The 18,641-nt window shown below is 49.1% G+C and overlaps 1 protein-coding gene across 3 annotated transcripts in view; it reads left to right on the top strand.

Moving 5' to 3' along the window:
- The first annotated feature begins 533 nt into the window (after window positions 1-533).
- Foxp (forkhead box transcription factor P) overlaps window positions 534-18,641 on the top strand; it is a 245,951-nt gene continuing 227,843 nt past the window's right edge. For 2 of the 3 annotated variants that reach the window (XM_076429003.1, XM_076429012.1), the window contains exon 1: window positions 534-1,746. In XM_076429003.1, the coding sequence (XP_076285118.1) occupies window positions 1,717-1,746 (30 nt within the window). In that variant the 5' untranslated portion in view covers window positions 534-1,716. The other variant, XM_076429013.1, reaches the window with a different exon arrangement.

The following is an 18,641-nucleotide window of genomic DNA, read 5'->3' as shown; positions in this document are numbered from 1 at the left end:
CAAAAATATCAATTTTCTTTTCTCTTTTACGGCATAAAGAAAATGATACGGCAAGGGGTTGATCCATTGCAGTGTCAGAAAAGTTTTATTCGATAGTTTAATTGTAATTTCAACAATGATTTCCAGGACTCACTGAGGGGTGCTAACCAAGTTGCATTCAAAAATATCTTTATCATTGTCAGGTGTTCCCCTTCATAAATTTATTACGATTATTTCCCAGCTCCTAGGAAGGTTTCTAGGATCCCGACGATAGGTCTGGGACATGCTCGCAGCAAGAGAGAGGGCCCGTCAGTAGACAAAGCTCCGTTTCGTTCTTCCGCAGGCTGTCGGATCGTCTCGCTCTCTCGCGACTGCAGAAGCGGTTGCACGCCGGTGCTCTGGTTGTCTCTGCTACGAAACGAGGCTAGAACGCGGGAGCGAGACGGCGTCGTTCTACGAGCGGTATCTGGGTGCGAGGAGGAGGGAGTTCCTCGGTTGCTGGGAGGGATGGAGACAGAGGGAGGCCGAGTGAGTGCGCCGACTCAGTAGCCGCGTGTTCGGTGCGTCCGTAGGGTTTCGCGGCGAAGCGGTGCCGAGCGTCGCACAGTCGCGACGGCAGCCACCGGCGCGCGGTACCCCTTTTTCTTCAAAGCACAACTCTCTGAAACTCCGCACGGTTCAGCGCACGTTTTCTCCCTTGGCGTCCGTGTCGACGGGGCTTACGAGAAACACCGAGAGAACGAGAGAACGAAAGACCGAGAGAAAGGAACCGAGAGAAACGAGAGAGAGAAAGAGAGAGGATAACCGCGCGGGGAACCAAAATCCGTGGCCGATATATACGTACGCAGATATACACGCGGTAGACGAAAACGCGCGACGCCGTTCTCTCCGCTTCGCTCGCAACAGGGGGCGCCTTACGCCGCTACCACCACCACCACCAACCACCACCATCAACCACCACCATCACGAAAACCAACCGCAACCACCACCACACCACCGTCAGCCACCGCCGTCACTCTACACCCTCCACCAACCCTCCCACCAAAAAAAAAAACAAACAAAAAGAACCACACAAAACTAAATCAAAGACTAAAAAAAAAGGCTCTCCTCCGTGTTCTCCAGCTTGCTACTACTTTCTTTGACAGCAACCGCACACCGGGCTCTAATAAGCTCTGCGCAACAGCCAACCCCGGAGAGGATCCAGGATCTGCGTCCGCGCGCGGGACGCCGAAGCCTGAATCGTGGATCAGGATCATCGTGTCTAGACGACTCACGTGGCGCGCACGTTGGAGGTGTCGTTCTTGTAAGCTCAAGATCGAGAGAAAGAGAAAGAGACAGAGGGGGTAGAAAGAGAGAGTAAATAGATATTAGAACCGGATAGATAATAGATAGGAGACAGGAGAGGCAGAAGGTGGGAGGAGGAAGGAACACACTGGAAGAAAGAGAAGAAGGGAGGAGGACTAGGGCGGAGGGGGGCGGTTCGGAAAGGTAGAGAGGTGGCAGAGGGACAGGGAACGAGAGGGGGTGGGAGGGAGAGGAGGATAGACAGGGAGGAAACGCGCGGATCGCGAGGACGAACGCCGTGGAAGACAGAGGAGAGACGAGAGAAGGATCGTCGTCGTCGTCGTCGTGTGTCGTCTCCTTCGTTTCGTTTCTTCCAACAACAATACGTTCACGGAGAGAAGGACGGAGGAACAAGCGACAGCCACGAACCAGACGTCGAGGAGGAAGCGGGACATGCTGGAGCCACGCTGGAGACCCGTCCAGGTAGAGACTGCACCTCTCACTACACCCCCGCAACACTTGTTCCGTCTTCACTGCACTCTGACACCCGATGCCTGATTGACCGCCTGCCTGACTTACCGCCTACCTGTCTGTCAATGCTCGAGCCCCGATCGTATCGGTTGCATCCGCGTCATGCACTCTGTCTCTCTCTCTCTCTCTCTTCTCTTCTCTCTTCTCTATGTCTCTGCTCCTCCCTGTCCGTTCTACTCTCTCTCAGTCACGCCGCGTTCGAGTCTGTCTCTTTGTCTCGTCATTCTCCGCCGCTTGCTTCATTCACCGTTCTTTGCGTTCCTCTTACTCAATGATGATCGCCACGTGCCATCGGCGAGTCCCTTTTGCACGCTGCCAGCCCCACCTTCCCTTCCCCTCCGGCCCCAGCTTCTTTTTTTCCAATCATTCGCGTCCGCTTTTCTCCGACGTTCGCTTGCACTCGCTCTCTCTCTCTCTCTCTCGTTCCTTCAATGAGAATTTCGCGGCCCTGTTGTCGCGAATGCTACGGGTTAGGGGTGACGAAGTCCTCGGGGGTTGCCCCCGAATTACGAATAGATGTTGCGTGTCTCGCACCGCGAGAAATAGGCCAACGTGGAAATAGTCCGGACGAAAATGGACGTTGATTTTCGAGAGTGAATCTTTTGCAGAGAAGGCTGTTCGGTGTTTCTCTCTTTTTTTTTTATTCGGTATTGTTGTATCGGTGTTGTCTCTTTTTTGGGGGGATGCGGACGCCGTAGATAAATCGTGCATCGTTCCTTCGAGATCTCCTGATTGATCTTACGTTGAGCGGGCCCGAGTGATATTCGTGGAAATGACACTTTAACGATCCTGACAAGACAAATAGCCGCGCCGGACAAGCGGAATGGTTGGTCAAATAAATCTCGCTACACGGTTCCAAGATTAACTACGTTCGAGTAACTAAATGCGTAACCTGCCTTAGTACAGAAATCTTTCCGGCAAAACGCATTTTTCCTAAAAATAATCTTGGCATCGTACCGGCCGCTGCTTTGACGGTGCCTGGAGTCCCGAATGATATAATACGGCGATATGAATCATTATGTTATTGGCCCGGCTATTTCAACAACTTACCGGCGAATATCTCGTTCGTGTAAACAGTAATCTCTGCCATTTGTATCGTTCAGGGCTCATCATTAATAAATGCACGCCCGGCGAGCTCTATTACGATCTAAAACCAGGAGACGTTGACGGCTAGCCTGTTCCTCGTGCAACGGCAAAGATGTACGATACAGTTTATGATATGCGAGCTTGAACAGCTGTTGCCACTGACCAGCACACCGTTTACTATTTAGAATCACTTCCTACCAAAAATCTTCATCAATCTTAAGGAATTTTCGTCTTATTCGGAGCCTGATCAAACGTTCGATAGCGTTCGAAATTAGTCTTCCATACCAGTCGCTTTAAATCAGTGTTATGCAATTTGTTTCATCATATTCGTTTTTAATATTTGCTTTACAGATTGTGTCTTCATTAACGTAAAAATTTTTGGTATTATACGATAGAGGATTTTCATTTTAGCCATTATTTGAGTCATCATTTAATAAGATTTCTATTTTTCAGTTAGTGCAAAACTTACACTTCAATTTACATATTAGAATAAAAAATTACGAGGGGTTCCCCAGTCGTTGGTAAAAATCGCATCGTCCAACGCGAAGCTGCCAGAGCTTCCCCATAAAATCGGCAGCATAATTATCGTTCTATTTATCCGGGAAGCCCCGCACGAAAGAAGACAGGAGCCAGTGTACTCTTCGAGGTAATGGCAGTAGCGCATCAATCGAGGAGCGGCGGCGCTTGCGTTACCTGGGAATAGAGGCGATTTTTCTCAGCAGGATATAGTCGATGGGTAGAGTGGAGGCGGCTATGGGGGGATGATGGTGTACGGGCGGCGTGGGTATGAGACTGCAGAAGTCCCGGGGTGTAGTAGGTGGAACAACGCAGAGACGGAGGCGGTCCTACCCTACTTGGGGGCGTTAAAGAAGTAGGTGGGGTTGGCCACCCCCGCGCGTCAACCCTTGCACCCCTTGCGTCTCCGAAAGCCCCCTGGTGGATCGCCTGGTTCCTTTCGATCGCATATTCGCCAATCAGCCGGTCCTGCTTCTTTCCGTCGATCTGCCATCCTTGTTCACCATCGACTGAGTTCCATCGCTAGAGCTATCTGCGTGTCCCTTGGTTGCGCGAGGTCCAAAGTAAAGATTTCGCTGGAAAATTCGGGGTTCCCAGCGACAGCTGGGTTCAGCGCGTGGTAGAAAACAGGTTGCCTGTGAAAGAGGAACTCGCGTGCTGTCGGGGCAAGGCGGCAGGTCCGACTAAGAAAGTGCCTAAGTGCTCGATACTGTACGACACGTGTTCTACCGGCTTGTCTCGACCTGGTCGAATCGATTCCCGTGTTGTCTCCGGTGGTGTCCAAGTGCGCGGCTACCGACGGGCCATCGTTGACGTCGGGGCATTACCTGGCAGCGGTTCCGAGCCGCTGTCACGCCTTCCTCGACCGTTTGCTAGCTCGCGATCAGGTCGAAGGGTGTTGCTTGTCAATCGCGGTGTACACTTCGCATGGTACCCGCCAGAACTCTCTCTCTTCCTCTCTCTGCTTTTCTTGTTCTATCCCACTCTCTCGCTCTTTCTCTCTCTTTAGAGACCATCTTCTCGCCTCTTCTTCTGCCACTTCAGACGCAGCCGATGCACACACACACACATGTGCAGTATGCGCGCGCTTGTTTCATGGTCTTTGCATAGCGGGAGAGCGTTCTCTGTGTATGCAGCTCCGGCTAGGATGAAGATACATACGGTACAGTGTACCAACACAGTTCTGCCACTATAACCCCCGTTTTCGCGCTTGCTTGGCACGGCACAGCATCCCTCTTCGGCTACTTCCGGCCAGACCAAGCTCCGCCCACTTTTATATTAATCACGTCTTGGTTCGCTCCTGGCTTCTGTTCTCCATCTTTCTTCCCCAGTGAGCGATTTCCTACCGTGGACGCCTGGGAACCACACCTTTGCCCGTTGGCTTATTCATGCTCTCTCCAGGTTTGTGACGCGATGCCTTCCTAGAATACGTACACCGGTCACCGTCCATAACTGTTTGAACGGTTACACCTCCGCCCATGAAATATGAAATGTATCGGTGTTCCGATCGGCCGATCGCCATTGTTTACACGTACTGCTCGTTCGCTGCATCTTTCTCGTTTCGAGCAGGTGTCAAAATTGAAATGTTAGTAGAAAATTATTCATTAAACTTCTTTGTCTACGTATTCGATGAAATCGTCAGTTTCAAACGGTAACATAGTCCGATCGATTTCAATGCTGCGAAACATGTCATTCTCGTCGACTTGTATTTTCATGTAGGATCACGCCTTGGCCGATAGCTAACACTCTGAATATTATGTCCTTCGTTTACCTATCGTACCTTCGTCGGTGTAGCATAGTGCGTGGGCGACGTTCTATGTCCGAAAGCATCGATGCCAATGACGTCACATAGAAACTGGTCGATTCACCTTTGTGTTCTAAACGGTGTAGCTGTTTCCGCGTTTTGTGCGCGCGAAGGTTACAGATTTTTCGCACGGTGCACGGGGTAGTTTGCGACGCGTCGCGTTCGCATTTTGTTCCTTTTACACGGCAGCGTAGAAGGGGTGAGAGAGAGCAGCGATATTTCACGAATCGTCGTGTCCTCGACGGCTCGAGAGGAGGCCGCGAAACAAAAAGATGAGAAAGGCGAGAGTGATTCGCGGCGATCCGTGTAGGTGACTGCGACATTCGTGCGTTCGTAACACGGCTGCGCCCGGGTAATGAATAATAACCAGTTATTATTGCCAGGTCGAGCAATAAACACGCAGCTCACAAACACACCAAACCATCCCCCCACACACCTGCCGTCCTCCCTCGTCGCCCCTCTCGGCCCCGCAATAAGGGTTGTCACGCATAGGCACGGCATTTGTTTCCACGGGCGCGTCGAGTGTGCACGTTACGAGCACCACCTTTTTACAGATATTGGCTCCATTGTTACACGTTGTGTATCGTGACTGCTCCTACGCCACTTTCGCGAACCACCGATCCCCGTGCCGTCTGTCATCCGTCACCAGCCACTTCAACGCCACTCCGCATTGTCGTCGACGATTCTTCAATTTCTCACGACCACTCGATTTTCGGTATCCTCCTTCGCGCCGAAGCTTTTTCATCGAACACTGCCGAACCAAACAGACCTTTGATTCGTTCGATCGATCGCTGAGGAGTCTGTGCCTCATTCCGAACCATTCATTCACCTGATCTTTGACTCAGACCTCGTTTCAATTTCACAGCCTAATCTGGCTCGAATCTGGCTCAGATTTAGATCAGACTTGACCCAGACCGCTGGTTTGAATCTAACACAGACCCAGTTTGGTGCGGAGCCGGTCTTCATCGAACCTAAGTCTGGCCTTCGACATCAAGCCTAACCATGACCTAGCTTCAATAAAGTTCTTTTCGAAGTGACTGGTAGACAATATGTAGGCAAAATAAGTTTATAGAGTCTTCAAAGCGCAAGCCGAACCATGACCTAGCCTCAACAAATTTCTTTTCGAGTTGACTGGTAGACAATCTGTGGGCAAAATAATTTTGTAGAGTCTTCAAAGCGCAATCCCAACCATGACCTAGCCTCAACAAATTTCTTTTCGAGTTGACTGGTAAACAATCTGTGGGCGAAATAAATTTATAGTGTCTTCAAAGTGCAATTCCTTCTCCTACCAGCAAATTATAGAAAGAAGAGCCAGTCGGAAGAATTTTTGAGCACACAGTTTGGAAGAGTGAGCGGATAGAGCGTGTTGGTTACAGAGTTGATTGTTTCGATGACGATAGACGGGCCCGGCAGCTTATTGTTTGTGACACGGTCGGTCCGCGGCGTTGACAAGCGGCTCGAATTCCTAGAGGTTGGTTCATTTTGTCCGGATAATACGCATTCCATGTCATTCGGCTGGCCCGTGTACGGCAATGCATCATCGCCCCCGCGACGGGTATTTGTCAATAGAAACAGGCATCGACGCCGCAACTGCGGCAAGTATACGTCAATATACATAACGACCGCCTGTTGACTTGTTACGTTGTCGAGTACCGCCGATGATTCGATGATTTGCCGATCCATGACTGCTCCGTGTCAAATATGCCCCCACGGTTGTTCTCGTAGCCGCGTTAACACGGGAACGCCGGCGGCCGTTCATTTGCTATCGGCGCACTAACGCGCGTCGTTACATTAAATTATCATCCTGCGATTGTGATGTACCGACCGTTTGCACGGGGACTCGTTATAACAAGATCATGGCGTCGCCTCGACGACAATTTCCCAGATATCACCGCGTCATGAATTATTCCGCTGACCGTCAGCCTGTCAATTGAAAAGCGAATCGTTTCGACGCGCCCAGAATTTAGGTCGATTCCACTACCCCGTCACGGGGAAAGAAACCGCTTCAGCTTAGGCCTTCGCAACCGTGCACAAGTAAATCCTAAATTAGTCGAGACGGACAACAAATAGTTTAAAAAATGACCGAAAAAGAACACAGCATGTCACTTACTTTCAGTTTCGGGATATTGCCATTTAAAGATTTGATCACTAATGCTTTCGCATAGGACATCGATTAAATTCTATTATTTTTCTGAGCTTTCTGAATTTATTTTCATGGCTTTTTCTGGTAAATATACTTTGACTTTCGAGATATTGCCGTTTAAAGTTTTGATCACTGATGCTTTGGCATGGGACATCGGTTAAGTTGCAGTATTTTTTTGAGCCTTCGAATTAATTTTTATTCGAATTTACTTTTTTTCTGGTAAATATGTAAATTCTACACTATAAAGTTCAATTATAAACTCGAATTTTTTGAAATTGTGACATGCGGCGTTTTAACTGAGATTCCACACACTTTAAATCAGAACAACTATTTTATGAATGCACCAAACGACTTCAATTTCTCTGTGAGTTGTAAAAAAGTTGTAAAAATCGAATTTTACTATTGTTTTACCATTTTTCCAACATATTTTATACACATCATTTACTAAACTAATTCTTCTAGCCTTACAGAGAAATTTAAGTCGCGTTTGGTCCATTCATATAAAACTAATTCTGATTTAAAGTGTGTGGAATCAGTTATGCTCCTTACTGAATAAACTGCTGTAAATTTGCGTTCTCGTTCCTCTGATCGCAACGTAAACTATAAACAAATAAATGAACAATAAATAGAATAACGCGACTGTAGTCAGTCAAAGTCTAAAATAGTGTTTCTACAAAATTTCACATAAAAACAGTAATTACGTCCGCAAATAATGAATAAATCAGAGGCAGCGGGTGCTCTGAAAAGGGTCTCCCATCGCGCGGAGGGTTGATACAAAGCATCAGTTTTCTCGCAGCAATCGCATGCACCCTAATATTTATCGACAGTGGCGTGCCACGGTTTTCGCTGGCCGTGTTGCGCAACAGTTCTGCAACCGGATCGTGCTGGATATCATAGTTTCTTTGGCTGTTGTAAAAAAGCGTGCGGAGCTTGCTCATTGACGGGGATCGTTGCTGCGGTGGTGAAGGGCGAAAGTCGCGGGATCGCAGCGCACAAAGGGCGTTTCGGGTTCCCTGTGGGACACGGGCGTAGAAACAGAAACGATTCGCGGGGAACGAAGGCTCGTGACAAAAAAATCCGATCATTATCCCACTGGTTTTCGCATTGGTCGCGTTAGGCGCACCGACGCAGCCTCGTTTGCAACTCTCGGCTCTCTCGCTCCTCCGTTATAATAGAGATTCCGCGCGATGCACGCCGGACAGTGGGAGCCGGTATTAAAACCGTTTCGTGTTTGAGCTCCGTGATCCCATCGCGTATCAATTATTACGCAGATTTGTACACAAAGGGGGACGCGGCCAGTTGCAACGACCTGACATAAACCGCAATAATCGTCTGTATCCACTGTCTTGTAATTCGAATCGCCGCTCTCGACGCCGGGTCACGATCCCATCGGTGCGACGATTGTCGGACAGCTGTTTTTGTTGGGGAGAGATAAAAAATGTAGTGTCAATTGACCTGGAGAATTTTCAAGCGGCTAAACTCGGCGCTGGCTCGCCGACGCCGGCCGTCGGGACGGGAATCTGACAGTGGCCGAGGGGTTTTTAAATATTTATGGCGTGTTTTGCATTGAAATTAAGGTGGTCCTTGAAATATTCATCTCTGCACGGAAACGAAACTGGAAGAAACCCGCAGTGGGGAGTAATGTCACGAGTGCAGAGCGTGTTTGCGGGTCGTGTGAACAGCGGCCTAAACAGGAGCGTAGTCAGGGCTGTCGCGTCAGTGAAAAGAGTCGATCATCGGCAGACCATGCCGCATTGGTTGCGATGTATCTCGTTGCGACGGCGGCGGCGTGACATAATAGAGCCGACGTCGCGATCCGTAGTGAACTGCGAGCGACGGCGCATCAAAATGTAGATCGGTCTTGTTTGAATTCGCGGTTCTATCATGAATCAATTACCGGGCAGATTCGCGTACACGAATGCAGCCCTCGTGGATCGCGGCCGAAAGCCGAGCTCTGCTGCCTCGCTCTCTCGGAAACAACCGTGAGAGGGGAGGGGGACATAAAGTGGGATACGCAAACAGTCGGGACACCCTTGTTTCACCTGCGTGTGTCCCTGCTGAACGTACAGAGAGATTCTGGTTCTCGCTGCTGCTGTGGAAACGTCTCTTCGTAACTCCGACCCCTTCCCGCGATTGCTACCTTTTTTCCGCAGATATTTCCCGCGATAATCGCGGGCCATCCAACTTCGGCCATTCGACGGAACGACGCAAGTTCCCGGGGCTTGTCTGCCGACGAACGGCCACTCCGTGTCGCTTAAATCACCTTTATTCACCGACCAGTTTTCAGAATGGTACCCCGCCACTAGCATCGAGTGGGCCGCGTTATTAAAAATTTACGACGAGTTTCGAATTTTCGAAAATTCTGTTCCCTCGCCCGCGGAGACAGGACGATAACGGCGTTCTACGTCATTTGGCAGATGTGTCAGGGCCTGCGAGTCTTTACCATCGATTCGCCTCGCAGTCTTTAGGTCTCCAGCTGCTTGTTTGCGTCCTCCCAAACTGGAACTTACATTATTTTATCAATTTCCTCTCCACTTTTCCTCCCCCGGAGATAATCGAATGCTCAACGAGCCGCGCTAATCAAGCCGAACGAGAGAACAACATGTCAGAATGTTGGAAAGCGGCTCGAAATAAAATCTGCCGTTCGTCCGACGCGCTTTCTTCCCCATAAAAGTTTTCCGCACCGTGGTCCCATGGATCCAGACACCGTGCTCACCCATTATGTATGGATTGTCAAGACTGACTGGGTTACGTAACACGTCCAAGCGGAGTACCGAAATCTAATTTGAACGAGTCAAAGCTAACGAAGAGTTGTTTTCGCGGTGGAAGTGTATTTATATAACGGCGTTGGCCGCTTCAGACTCGGTCGAGTTAACTCTTTCTTCGTTGAATCCTGGCCTCCCTTTGATGATCCCGGCGGACGTACCAGAATACGGTTCGCGAACCCGTTCGGTTGAAGGGAATCAATTAATAGTTTCGCGGAATCGGTCGGTGACGGACGACGCAGCTCGCGAAAGTGTGTCTTTGCAGTTCTTTTCCCTTCTTCCTCGGGATCCTCTTCGTTTTGTGTGAAGACACGTGTGTTTGCGCCGCGTGCGACAATCGTGTCAGCGAGCCAGACGCGGCGAGACGATATCATCGCTGCTCGGTTCGCTGATAAGGGCACATTCATCGCGGGAATAAATAACTACCGGCAGTCTGGAAAAATTGACTGCAACCTAAACTGTCTTATCTCCGCCGGCTCTAATTGGACGCCGCGGATAACAATCAAAGTGTCTACCGTTGTTTACGACCCGTGTCGGGACAATTCAGTTAACTAGTTCGATTCAGTTCTAGCCTGGACGCCTTTATCGATCATCGCCGGTTTCGCCAGTCAACGCTCAGCGGATTTCGAGAACGCACCTATCAATCGTTCGGATACATTTTTTTCTCTCGTTCGATCAGTTCGGCGACGATCCGAAGGGGATCGCGAGAGTTTACCCGCGCGTGCTACTCGTCGAGGCTGCTGCGATGCCGCATCGCAGCGTTCAATCGAAGAAACATAATTCCCATCGCGATACCCACGCAGTTCACTTTAAATTCCTCGCGGCGAGAGCCGGCTTATCAGTTCCACGACGCCGTCTGTCTGTTGTTGGAAGAGCTTGAAGAACCTCCGAGAACACGGTGGCCGTTCCCGTTTCTCTCGATCGTCGACGATCCTCGAATCATCGCCGCTGTGATTTTTATCATCCTGTTCGTGCGAGTGTACGACCGATAATCGAACCGCGAGTACTATTTTTCCTCGTTCGATCCGAACAAGTTCACAACCCTCCCGCAGCAGGACACCGCAAAACTGGATAAGCTTAGGCTGCTTATGACTTGCATCCTCGTGTTCGCGAGCTCGACCGTGCAGAAGCTACAAATGTGTTTCGTCATCGGCTGGCGCGAGGGCGGCATAAAAATTCCTAATTTGTGAACGCAGGCGGCGGCTGGCAAGGTTCGTCTTTCCTTTTCATTTTTGTTTCGTCGGAACGCAGAACGCGTCGATGAGAAAATAATTGTCGATGCTCTCCGAGCGTCGCTGCTTTCTGCAGTCGTCCTCTTATCTTGTTTGCACGATGCTGTTTTACCGGAGATAACTGCACCATGCGCTCATTATACAACCCGCCGATTATTTACCTCGTCCGTTTCTCCGGATTTCACAACCGTCGCGAAACATTTAGCAATCGCGCGCGTTCCGATTCTTCCGAGCCAGGCAGCAAAACTCTTCGCCCGAGGATGCTTGAAATCCTGCCCCGGTTTATTTTATATACCGTCTTTTTATTAATCCTTTAACAACCATCTCCGCGATATTGCTCCCGGTGCATTCGAAGCGAACGTTTAATTACGTTAATTAAGTGGTATCCCAACTCCCGTACGCGCGTTTCACGGTGGAATATAATTGTCGGCACGTTTTGTATACGATCGGCTCACGAGGTTATGAAATAAATAAGACTTTCTATAGTTCAAGAAATTACATCAAGATCGCTGGGACGAGTGGTGTTCAAACAATATTATCTCCAGCTTCGATAAAACCGGCGATACAATCAGGAAACTTGTACATTATACACTTAAAAACGCTTACATATCTAATTCTTCCAATCGTAAGTTTTTAATTAGGCAGTGTACGAGGTGTATCGCAAACAAAGAAACACAAACCGCGCTCTATCAGAGAAACGTGCGTCTGATCGTGACTAGACAGTTCTACTTGTTGTCGACATCTTTATTCAGCTTTTCTACAGCGAGTAGAATTGTGCTGTTTATCGGGCATTCTTTCACACATATTCGATTCGAGCATCTACATTGCAGATTTATTCATTTATGCTGATACCAACTAGTTGCATTTCGAGCGTGCATTAACGAAGAAGATAGAAGAAACGGATCGGAGAGGGGAGAAACAAGTTATATAGGAGGGTGGAAAAGGATGCACCCTTACGGCGATTCGAAGGACAACGGTGTTCCGCGGTGATGTGGCTCGGCGAGGCTCGTGTCAGGAGCTAGTGCGCGGTAGAAAGAGACTGTAGGAAGATGACATAATCCCACTCGCGCAATTTGCGAAACAGATTTACGCGTGGGACGGGCTCCAGCGCGCGGGCATTTATGATAATGTGTCGCGCGGTTTACTGGTCGCGACTCTCCCGACGTTTGCGCCGCGGAACACGGCGCGGTGTAACGTCGCATGTATACCACGCGTGCACGTATAAATTCGCGTGCGATCCTCTTTGTATTGGTTCCCCCCTACCAATCACGCTACGCGCGACACAGTCGTCGGTGTCATAGAAACTCTAGCGCGCCAACGCGCGCACGCACGCACTCGCTAACTCACGCACACAACCGGGACGCAAAACGCCAGAGAGAGACAGAGATGGAGAGTGACAGAGAGAGAGAGAGAGAGGGAGAGAGAAGAGATATACGTGGCTGTCCGCTCGCGAATCCTATTTAACGCTGTCCCTGATGCCCGGGTCTGACGCACACGGGCCTATGCACACGCACGTGCACGCTGCACGATGCACGATGCACGGCTGCCCCCCTACCAAATCGCGCGGAGGGGCAGAGAGGGCGACCGGGATAATCGTGCAAGACGATTGGTAGCTTCCTGTCGGTCACGTGACCGGCCTGCATCGCGGGACGACGACGGTGCATGGGGCTGCACCGGAGGATGACATTCGTTGCACTCACCCAGTGCCGTTAAGTAGCTGGATAGGATCCGCCGCGGATTAATGGTTACGGATACATCTTGGGATCCGATGATTTATCGGCTTTTATCGCGACGGATCGCCCCGAAAACCAGCAATCTCGTTCGAAGGCTCGGCCCGAGACGTCGCCAAAACAACTGTTTCGGAAGGGATTAATGGTATCTGCTTCGGTGGATGTACCGTGTTATTTATGCCATAAATTCGTCCGAGACGCGCGCGCGCGCGCGACTCGAACCCGCGTATTAAATTATTGGGGATACATTTTAAGAGAATAATTTAGAGCGACGATGTGTCCCCTTCCGTGCCAATTCTCGGGCTGGCCAGCTCTCGCTTACGTGCCGCCTGTACTTTCCTCGATTTATCGGTGTATTCACCGAGTACCGAGCGCGCCAACCACGTTCGCGATTTTTGCTAACCGCGCGACGACCACGTCCGTCGCAAAACCAACAGCCTCTTAACTAGACTCCGGACCCCCCTGCTAGACTATAGATATCTTCGTAAATTGCAACACGGAGATCACACACTCCCGCAGAAAATACCTACTCTATCGGAGATTTTAGGAGACCAATAAATTTTATCGAGCGCTCGAGCGTCTTGGAATTATCTTAAAATTGATTCCGCGATCGCGTTCGTTACTCGTTAAACTGTACTTCTGTGGCAATTGATGGACTGCGGATTTTATGCACTCGCGATGGTAACGAGTAGGTGCTGTTTGAGGATGTTCCTGGGGTATATAAAAACGCAACAAAATTTTTCAGAATTTGACGAGATATGATTCTTACTAAATTAATGCAATTACCAAAAAGTTTGGGTTCGTTTCACTGCGCCGTTTAAGAGAAGTTTTAGAACGGCAGCAAAGATATCTGAAGTTGATCAAATTTACCATTTTGTCCGCCTAGAATCGAGGAATCGATCGAGTGGCTTTTCGGCTGTTTGAAAAGTGGATTGGGGAGAAATCAACGGTAGAATGGAAAAATGTGGGGCAGGCAATTTATTGCGGGAGGCTATCTGTGGGATCGATTTTGTATTTTCTAATTTAATATCAATGTCCGGCCGGAGATAATTTATTAGTGCTGTTCGATAACGATCGGAAATCGGTTCGAGTGGCGTTCCCCTTTCACCTGGTCGAATGTTTCGCGTAGCACATCCAGGCGATATCGTAACGGTATCATCAGGCGAGAGGAGAGAGAGAGAGAGAGAGAGAGAGGGAGAGAGAGAGAGAGAGAGGAAAAAAGAATATATGGAAAAAGAGGCAGAGATTAGCCGTGGCCGGCGATGCCCCGCAATATCGCGCCGTCTATTTTGTAATAGAAACAACGGAAGAGCCTAATTCCGCGAGGCTGCGCTCTCGTCCTCCTCGCCATTAGATGCGCGGATACATGTCGGCGCGCATGATGCCATTCCTATCTACCTATACTTACTTACCTAGCTACCTACCTACCTAATTATACCGAGTGGTCCACTCGAAGCGATAAGCGATTTACATACCGAACGACGCGATGGATTTACAGCTCGGCCTGTGTACGACGTGGGTATACTTGACTCACCACGACGCTGCCACCAACTTCGCTCCATTTTACTACTATTCCGGGAAGTCCGCGAAAGAATGACCAACCCACGAAACTACTGTACAACCTCTTGCACAACTGCTCCGCTCAAGCGAGCTGCCAATTTTGCGAAATCGTTCCCTTAAAAAACATGACAATCCTCTCGATAAATTACTCTGCTTCCTCGTGCGATTTCTGCACGTGTGAAATCTGCATAGCATCTTTCGAACATCGCGAAATTAGAATTCCGAGCGTGAACTCATCGATTGCACAATACAAATTCCGGGATGTTTAAACAAAGTTTCGAACGAGCCCAGGGAAAGCAGAGTCTCATTTCAATAAACGTTGCAGTAAACAGGAACTGATTTACTTCGATAATCAGGAACTGATTGGCACGGATCTGATCACTTGAAAAATAAATGTTCTACTTATGCAAATTGCTACCTTCGTTGATGACGCTGTGACGATCAAAGTCGAGAGATAATTAACTCATCTTTTTCATTGTCCCGTATTATTCATACGCATCTGCATTCCGGAGAGTCAACTCTGTGCGGTAAACACCTCCGATAATCAACGAGGTATTACAAAACTCCGTGGAAAAAAGCGATCATAATAAACACCGAACAATGCGTATGAAGTCACCGCGGTGTGTGTGTGTCCTAGTGCACTGGGGAGACACCTTGAACGCATCAGTGTTCCCCCCCACCAGAAGCGTGGCAGGCTGGTTGCACAGGAAACGTCAGGCGACGAATTCGGTGGTGGGGGAAGGTCCCTGGAAACTAGCGTAAACGGTACAGTATCGTTTCCAGACTGGCGGTCAAGATTACGTGGCGAATTAGCGACCCTCTAATTACGGCGGTCGGGGGGGTCTCGCGTTTCAGCTACTCCTCCGAGGAAAATAATTTCAATAAAGCGTGTTGCCGGCAACCTTGAAACGAACGGTTGTACGAGATAAATACGGGGGCACGCCGGCCATTATGAAACGGCACCGCGAAAATTATACAGGGACAATTTCTCGCCGGCATAAATCTCCGAACGGTACACGCCGGGCCACACCGCTTAATAATTGATAAGTAAATAATTCATTCGAGGTGGTGAACGCGACCGTGCCAAACGATGAGACAGATTTACTGGTCGTCGCACTAGCAGACGCTGCCTCGCAGTTCGCTCCATTCCTGGCGACTTTGGTATATTTCGCACTCGCGGTCACGGAAGCTTCAAGTATAGTTAGCCAACCGTTACCAAGGATTGGTATGCAGCCGGCCTCTCATCGGTTCATTTATTTACGCGATCGGGCCCGACGAACGGCGGCTCGCACGTCGCGGAATCGCAAAAAGCTCCACAAAATTCGCGTTCCTGTTAATTATACATGATTCATTGCCTCGCTGCAGATCTTTAAGTAGAATGAAAATTGTCTGCATGTTATTTCTTCGCTCGATGATTTTAATACAGGAGAAATCACGCATTGACATCTTCAATTTTTCAAATTTATCTATTCAAATGCCGGAAGAACTTCAGGAGCTGTCGCGTCCTCTCCAATTTGCTAAAATTGGCAGAGCAAGACGCGGTCTTGTGTTAAAACACAAAGGTTTTCGACCAGAAACAGGCACCATGAGCCTCCATCGTTAATTGGCCAAAAAATATTCGCTCCCTACGCTCGGAACGCGAACAAGACTGATTGATACAGTCTTTTGAAAGACTATCCACTACTCACTGCCTATTTAACAAATGGGGCTAGGTGTAACGTCGTTAAGGTGCGTGTCCGGTTCACTATATCTCAATCGAGCGTAATCTTACGAGCAGGCAATTTTAGCATGTTTCACGACACGAAAATTTCGAGATTAATTCCATCTATTTGATGGAAGCGGACGTCGTATTTGAGAATGTAAATTTTTCGTCGCTCCGGCCCGGATTTTCCGGAAAATCGCTTGTCGGATACGAGGGAAACGGATCGACGCTCGTTGAGAACGTCATCGCGGTTCTTTGAGGCAAGTGATCATCGTGGATCCTTGCTGGTCGGCGGCGTTTCTGGAGGTTCGGCGATTTAATTCCGCGGGATTAGAATATCGGCTGCGCGGAACCAATGACAACAAGATTCTATTTCAAACGATGGCTATTCTTAGTATCGCGTAAATTTCATTGCGACAGCGGTAGCGACGTACACCACCAAACGTGTATCGTGCTTGAAATATGACTTGGAAGTATAGTGCAACGGCAATTATTTAATTCGGTTAATTATTGCCTCGCCGAGCAAGACGTCGCCAAAGATATATCGCTGAAATATTGTTGTCTATAATTGCGCGAGCTCGTTCGCGGCCCCCGCTCTCTCTCTCTCTCTCTCTCCCTTCTCTCTCTCCTCATTTCTCTTCCTCTCACTGTTCCGCGACCTTATCAAGAAAACACGAAATAATCTACCAAGAAATACCCGCGGAAGGAGCCAAGTTTTATCGTGCCGGCGCATGGGTTTACGTTTCTCTCTTTCGGAGAGAGAAGAAAGGAGGCCCGACCGATGAAAAAAGATGCGAGAGCCCGGCTAAAGTTAATATTTTTCGAGGTATAATGAATTCAGTAACGCCCGACCGGGAGCACCGCACGTCCCACCTTTAAATCTTTTCTGTAAATAGATTATGCCGGAAGATAATGAAAAATTTGCCAGCGCCGCGCGCCTAAGTTCAACGCTCCTTCCCTTCGAACTCTGTTTTTCGGCAACTCCCGTTACCCCTTTCGCCCGCCCCTGAATTTATATTTCCCGCCGTTCCCACCTGCCGCGACTAAGAAAATAATTTTTCGTATCCCCTCGAAGAAGCTGCGCTATGAAAACCGTGCTGCATCCGTCGATTCGTGTTTTCTCCCTAATTAACCTGGACCCAGGTGATCCAACGAGCATAATTCGCGAAGCACTCTCCTCCACGGTTCTCGTCGAGGCGGTTTGCGTAAATTGAAGATCCGCGAGCACGAAATGCAGCATTATCGTCCGCGGGTATTGTGTACAGCTCGATAAGATAACGCTCGACCGCGGAGAATCACATGATTAGAGTAATCGAGGCGCGCTTGTCTTCAATCGGCGGTTAGTTAGCGAGGAGAAAATTGAAATATGAGTCATCGGGCACATAATCGCGCTCTAAATAACTCGGCCGCGTCTTGCCCGAGTATGCGAACGAAAGAAACAAGCTTAGGTACGTTTCTTGTTCGGCCTGTGCGCAACCGGAGTATTATATCTGCCGTGTTTCTCTTCCGGCCGGTATCCGCGTGTACGCGTAATTACGCGTTTCTTTTATTACGTCCACGCCCATGAGCCTCTGGTGCGCCTTTTTTTCGCCGTTCTGCGTGAACGATTTAATCGCCTAGCAGTTTTAACTTCATTACCTATATAAACGCGAGAGCTAATTACTTGCGATAAGATAGGCGGGATTACACGCGGGCTCGCTGTAAACGCTGAGGGGACTTGGATCACCGTGACCATGTTGCATCGTGTTACTATTTTACTAGCGTCATTTTAGTTTACTGGCGATGCCAGTCGTTCCACCGTCTACTTCATTATCCCGCTCTCCGAGCCCTCTATTATCATCCCCGCGTAATTAGATGCTTCCCGAATGACAAATTACTTCGCTCTTTTGCTTACTGCTCTTCGCTCGGTGTAATCTTTTCCCAGATTATCAAAATTCAGACCTCGCAACACCACGGAAATTTACGAATCGGGCGATCTGCTTTGTCTTCGAATTTGCAACGCGGATTATCCTCATCAGGAGCTCCTAGCCGGTATACTAATCCGGGCCATGGTGCTTCGCAGCGCGTCTGCACGCGCGGCACGAATATATTTAGTCGTGTACACAACACCGTCCCACGACGCGGCGGTTCGTTGATAAATTCATGTTTGCCCGTGTTTGAATGTACCATTGATGAGAGGTAGAAATGGCCAACGTTGGCCAAGAAGCCGGGTCCCCTGGCCCGAGTTCCCGCAGACATTAGTATTAATAGTTATGAATCTAGAATAGAACGCACCAGGCTGTTATGTAGATACGCGAACTACGGACTCG

Source organism: Lasioglossum baleicum, chromosome 8 (genome assembly GCF_051020765.1).
Source record: "Lasioglossum baleicum chromosome 8, iyLasBale1, whole genome shotgun sequence".
Classification (NCBI taxonomy): Eukaryota; Metazoa; Arthropoda; class Insecta; order Hymenoptera; family Halictidae; genus Lasioglossum; species Lasioglossum baleicum.
Note: the sequence above shows the minus strand (reverse complement) of the source record. Positions and strands in the feature narration are given on the sequence as shown.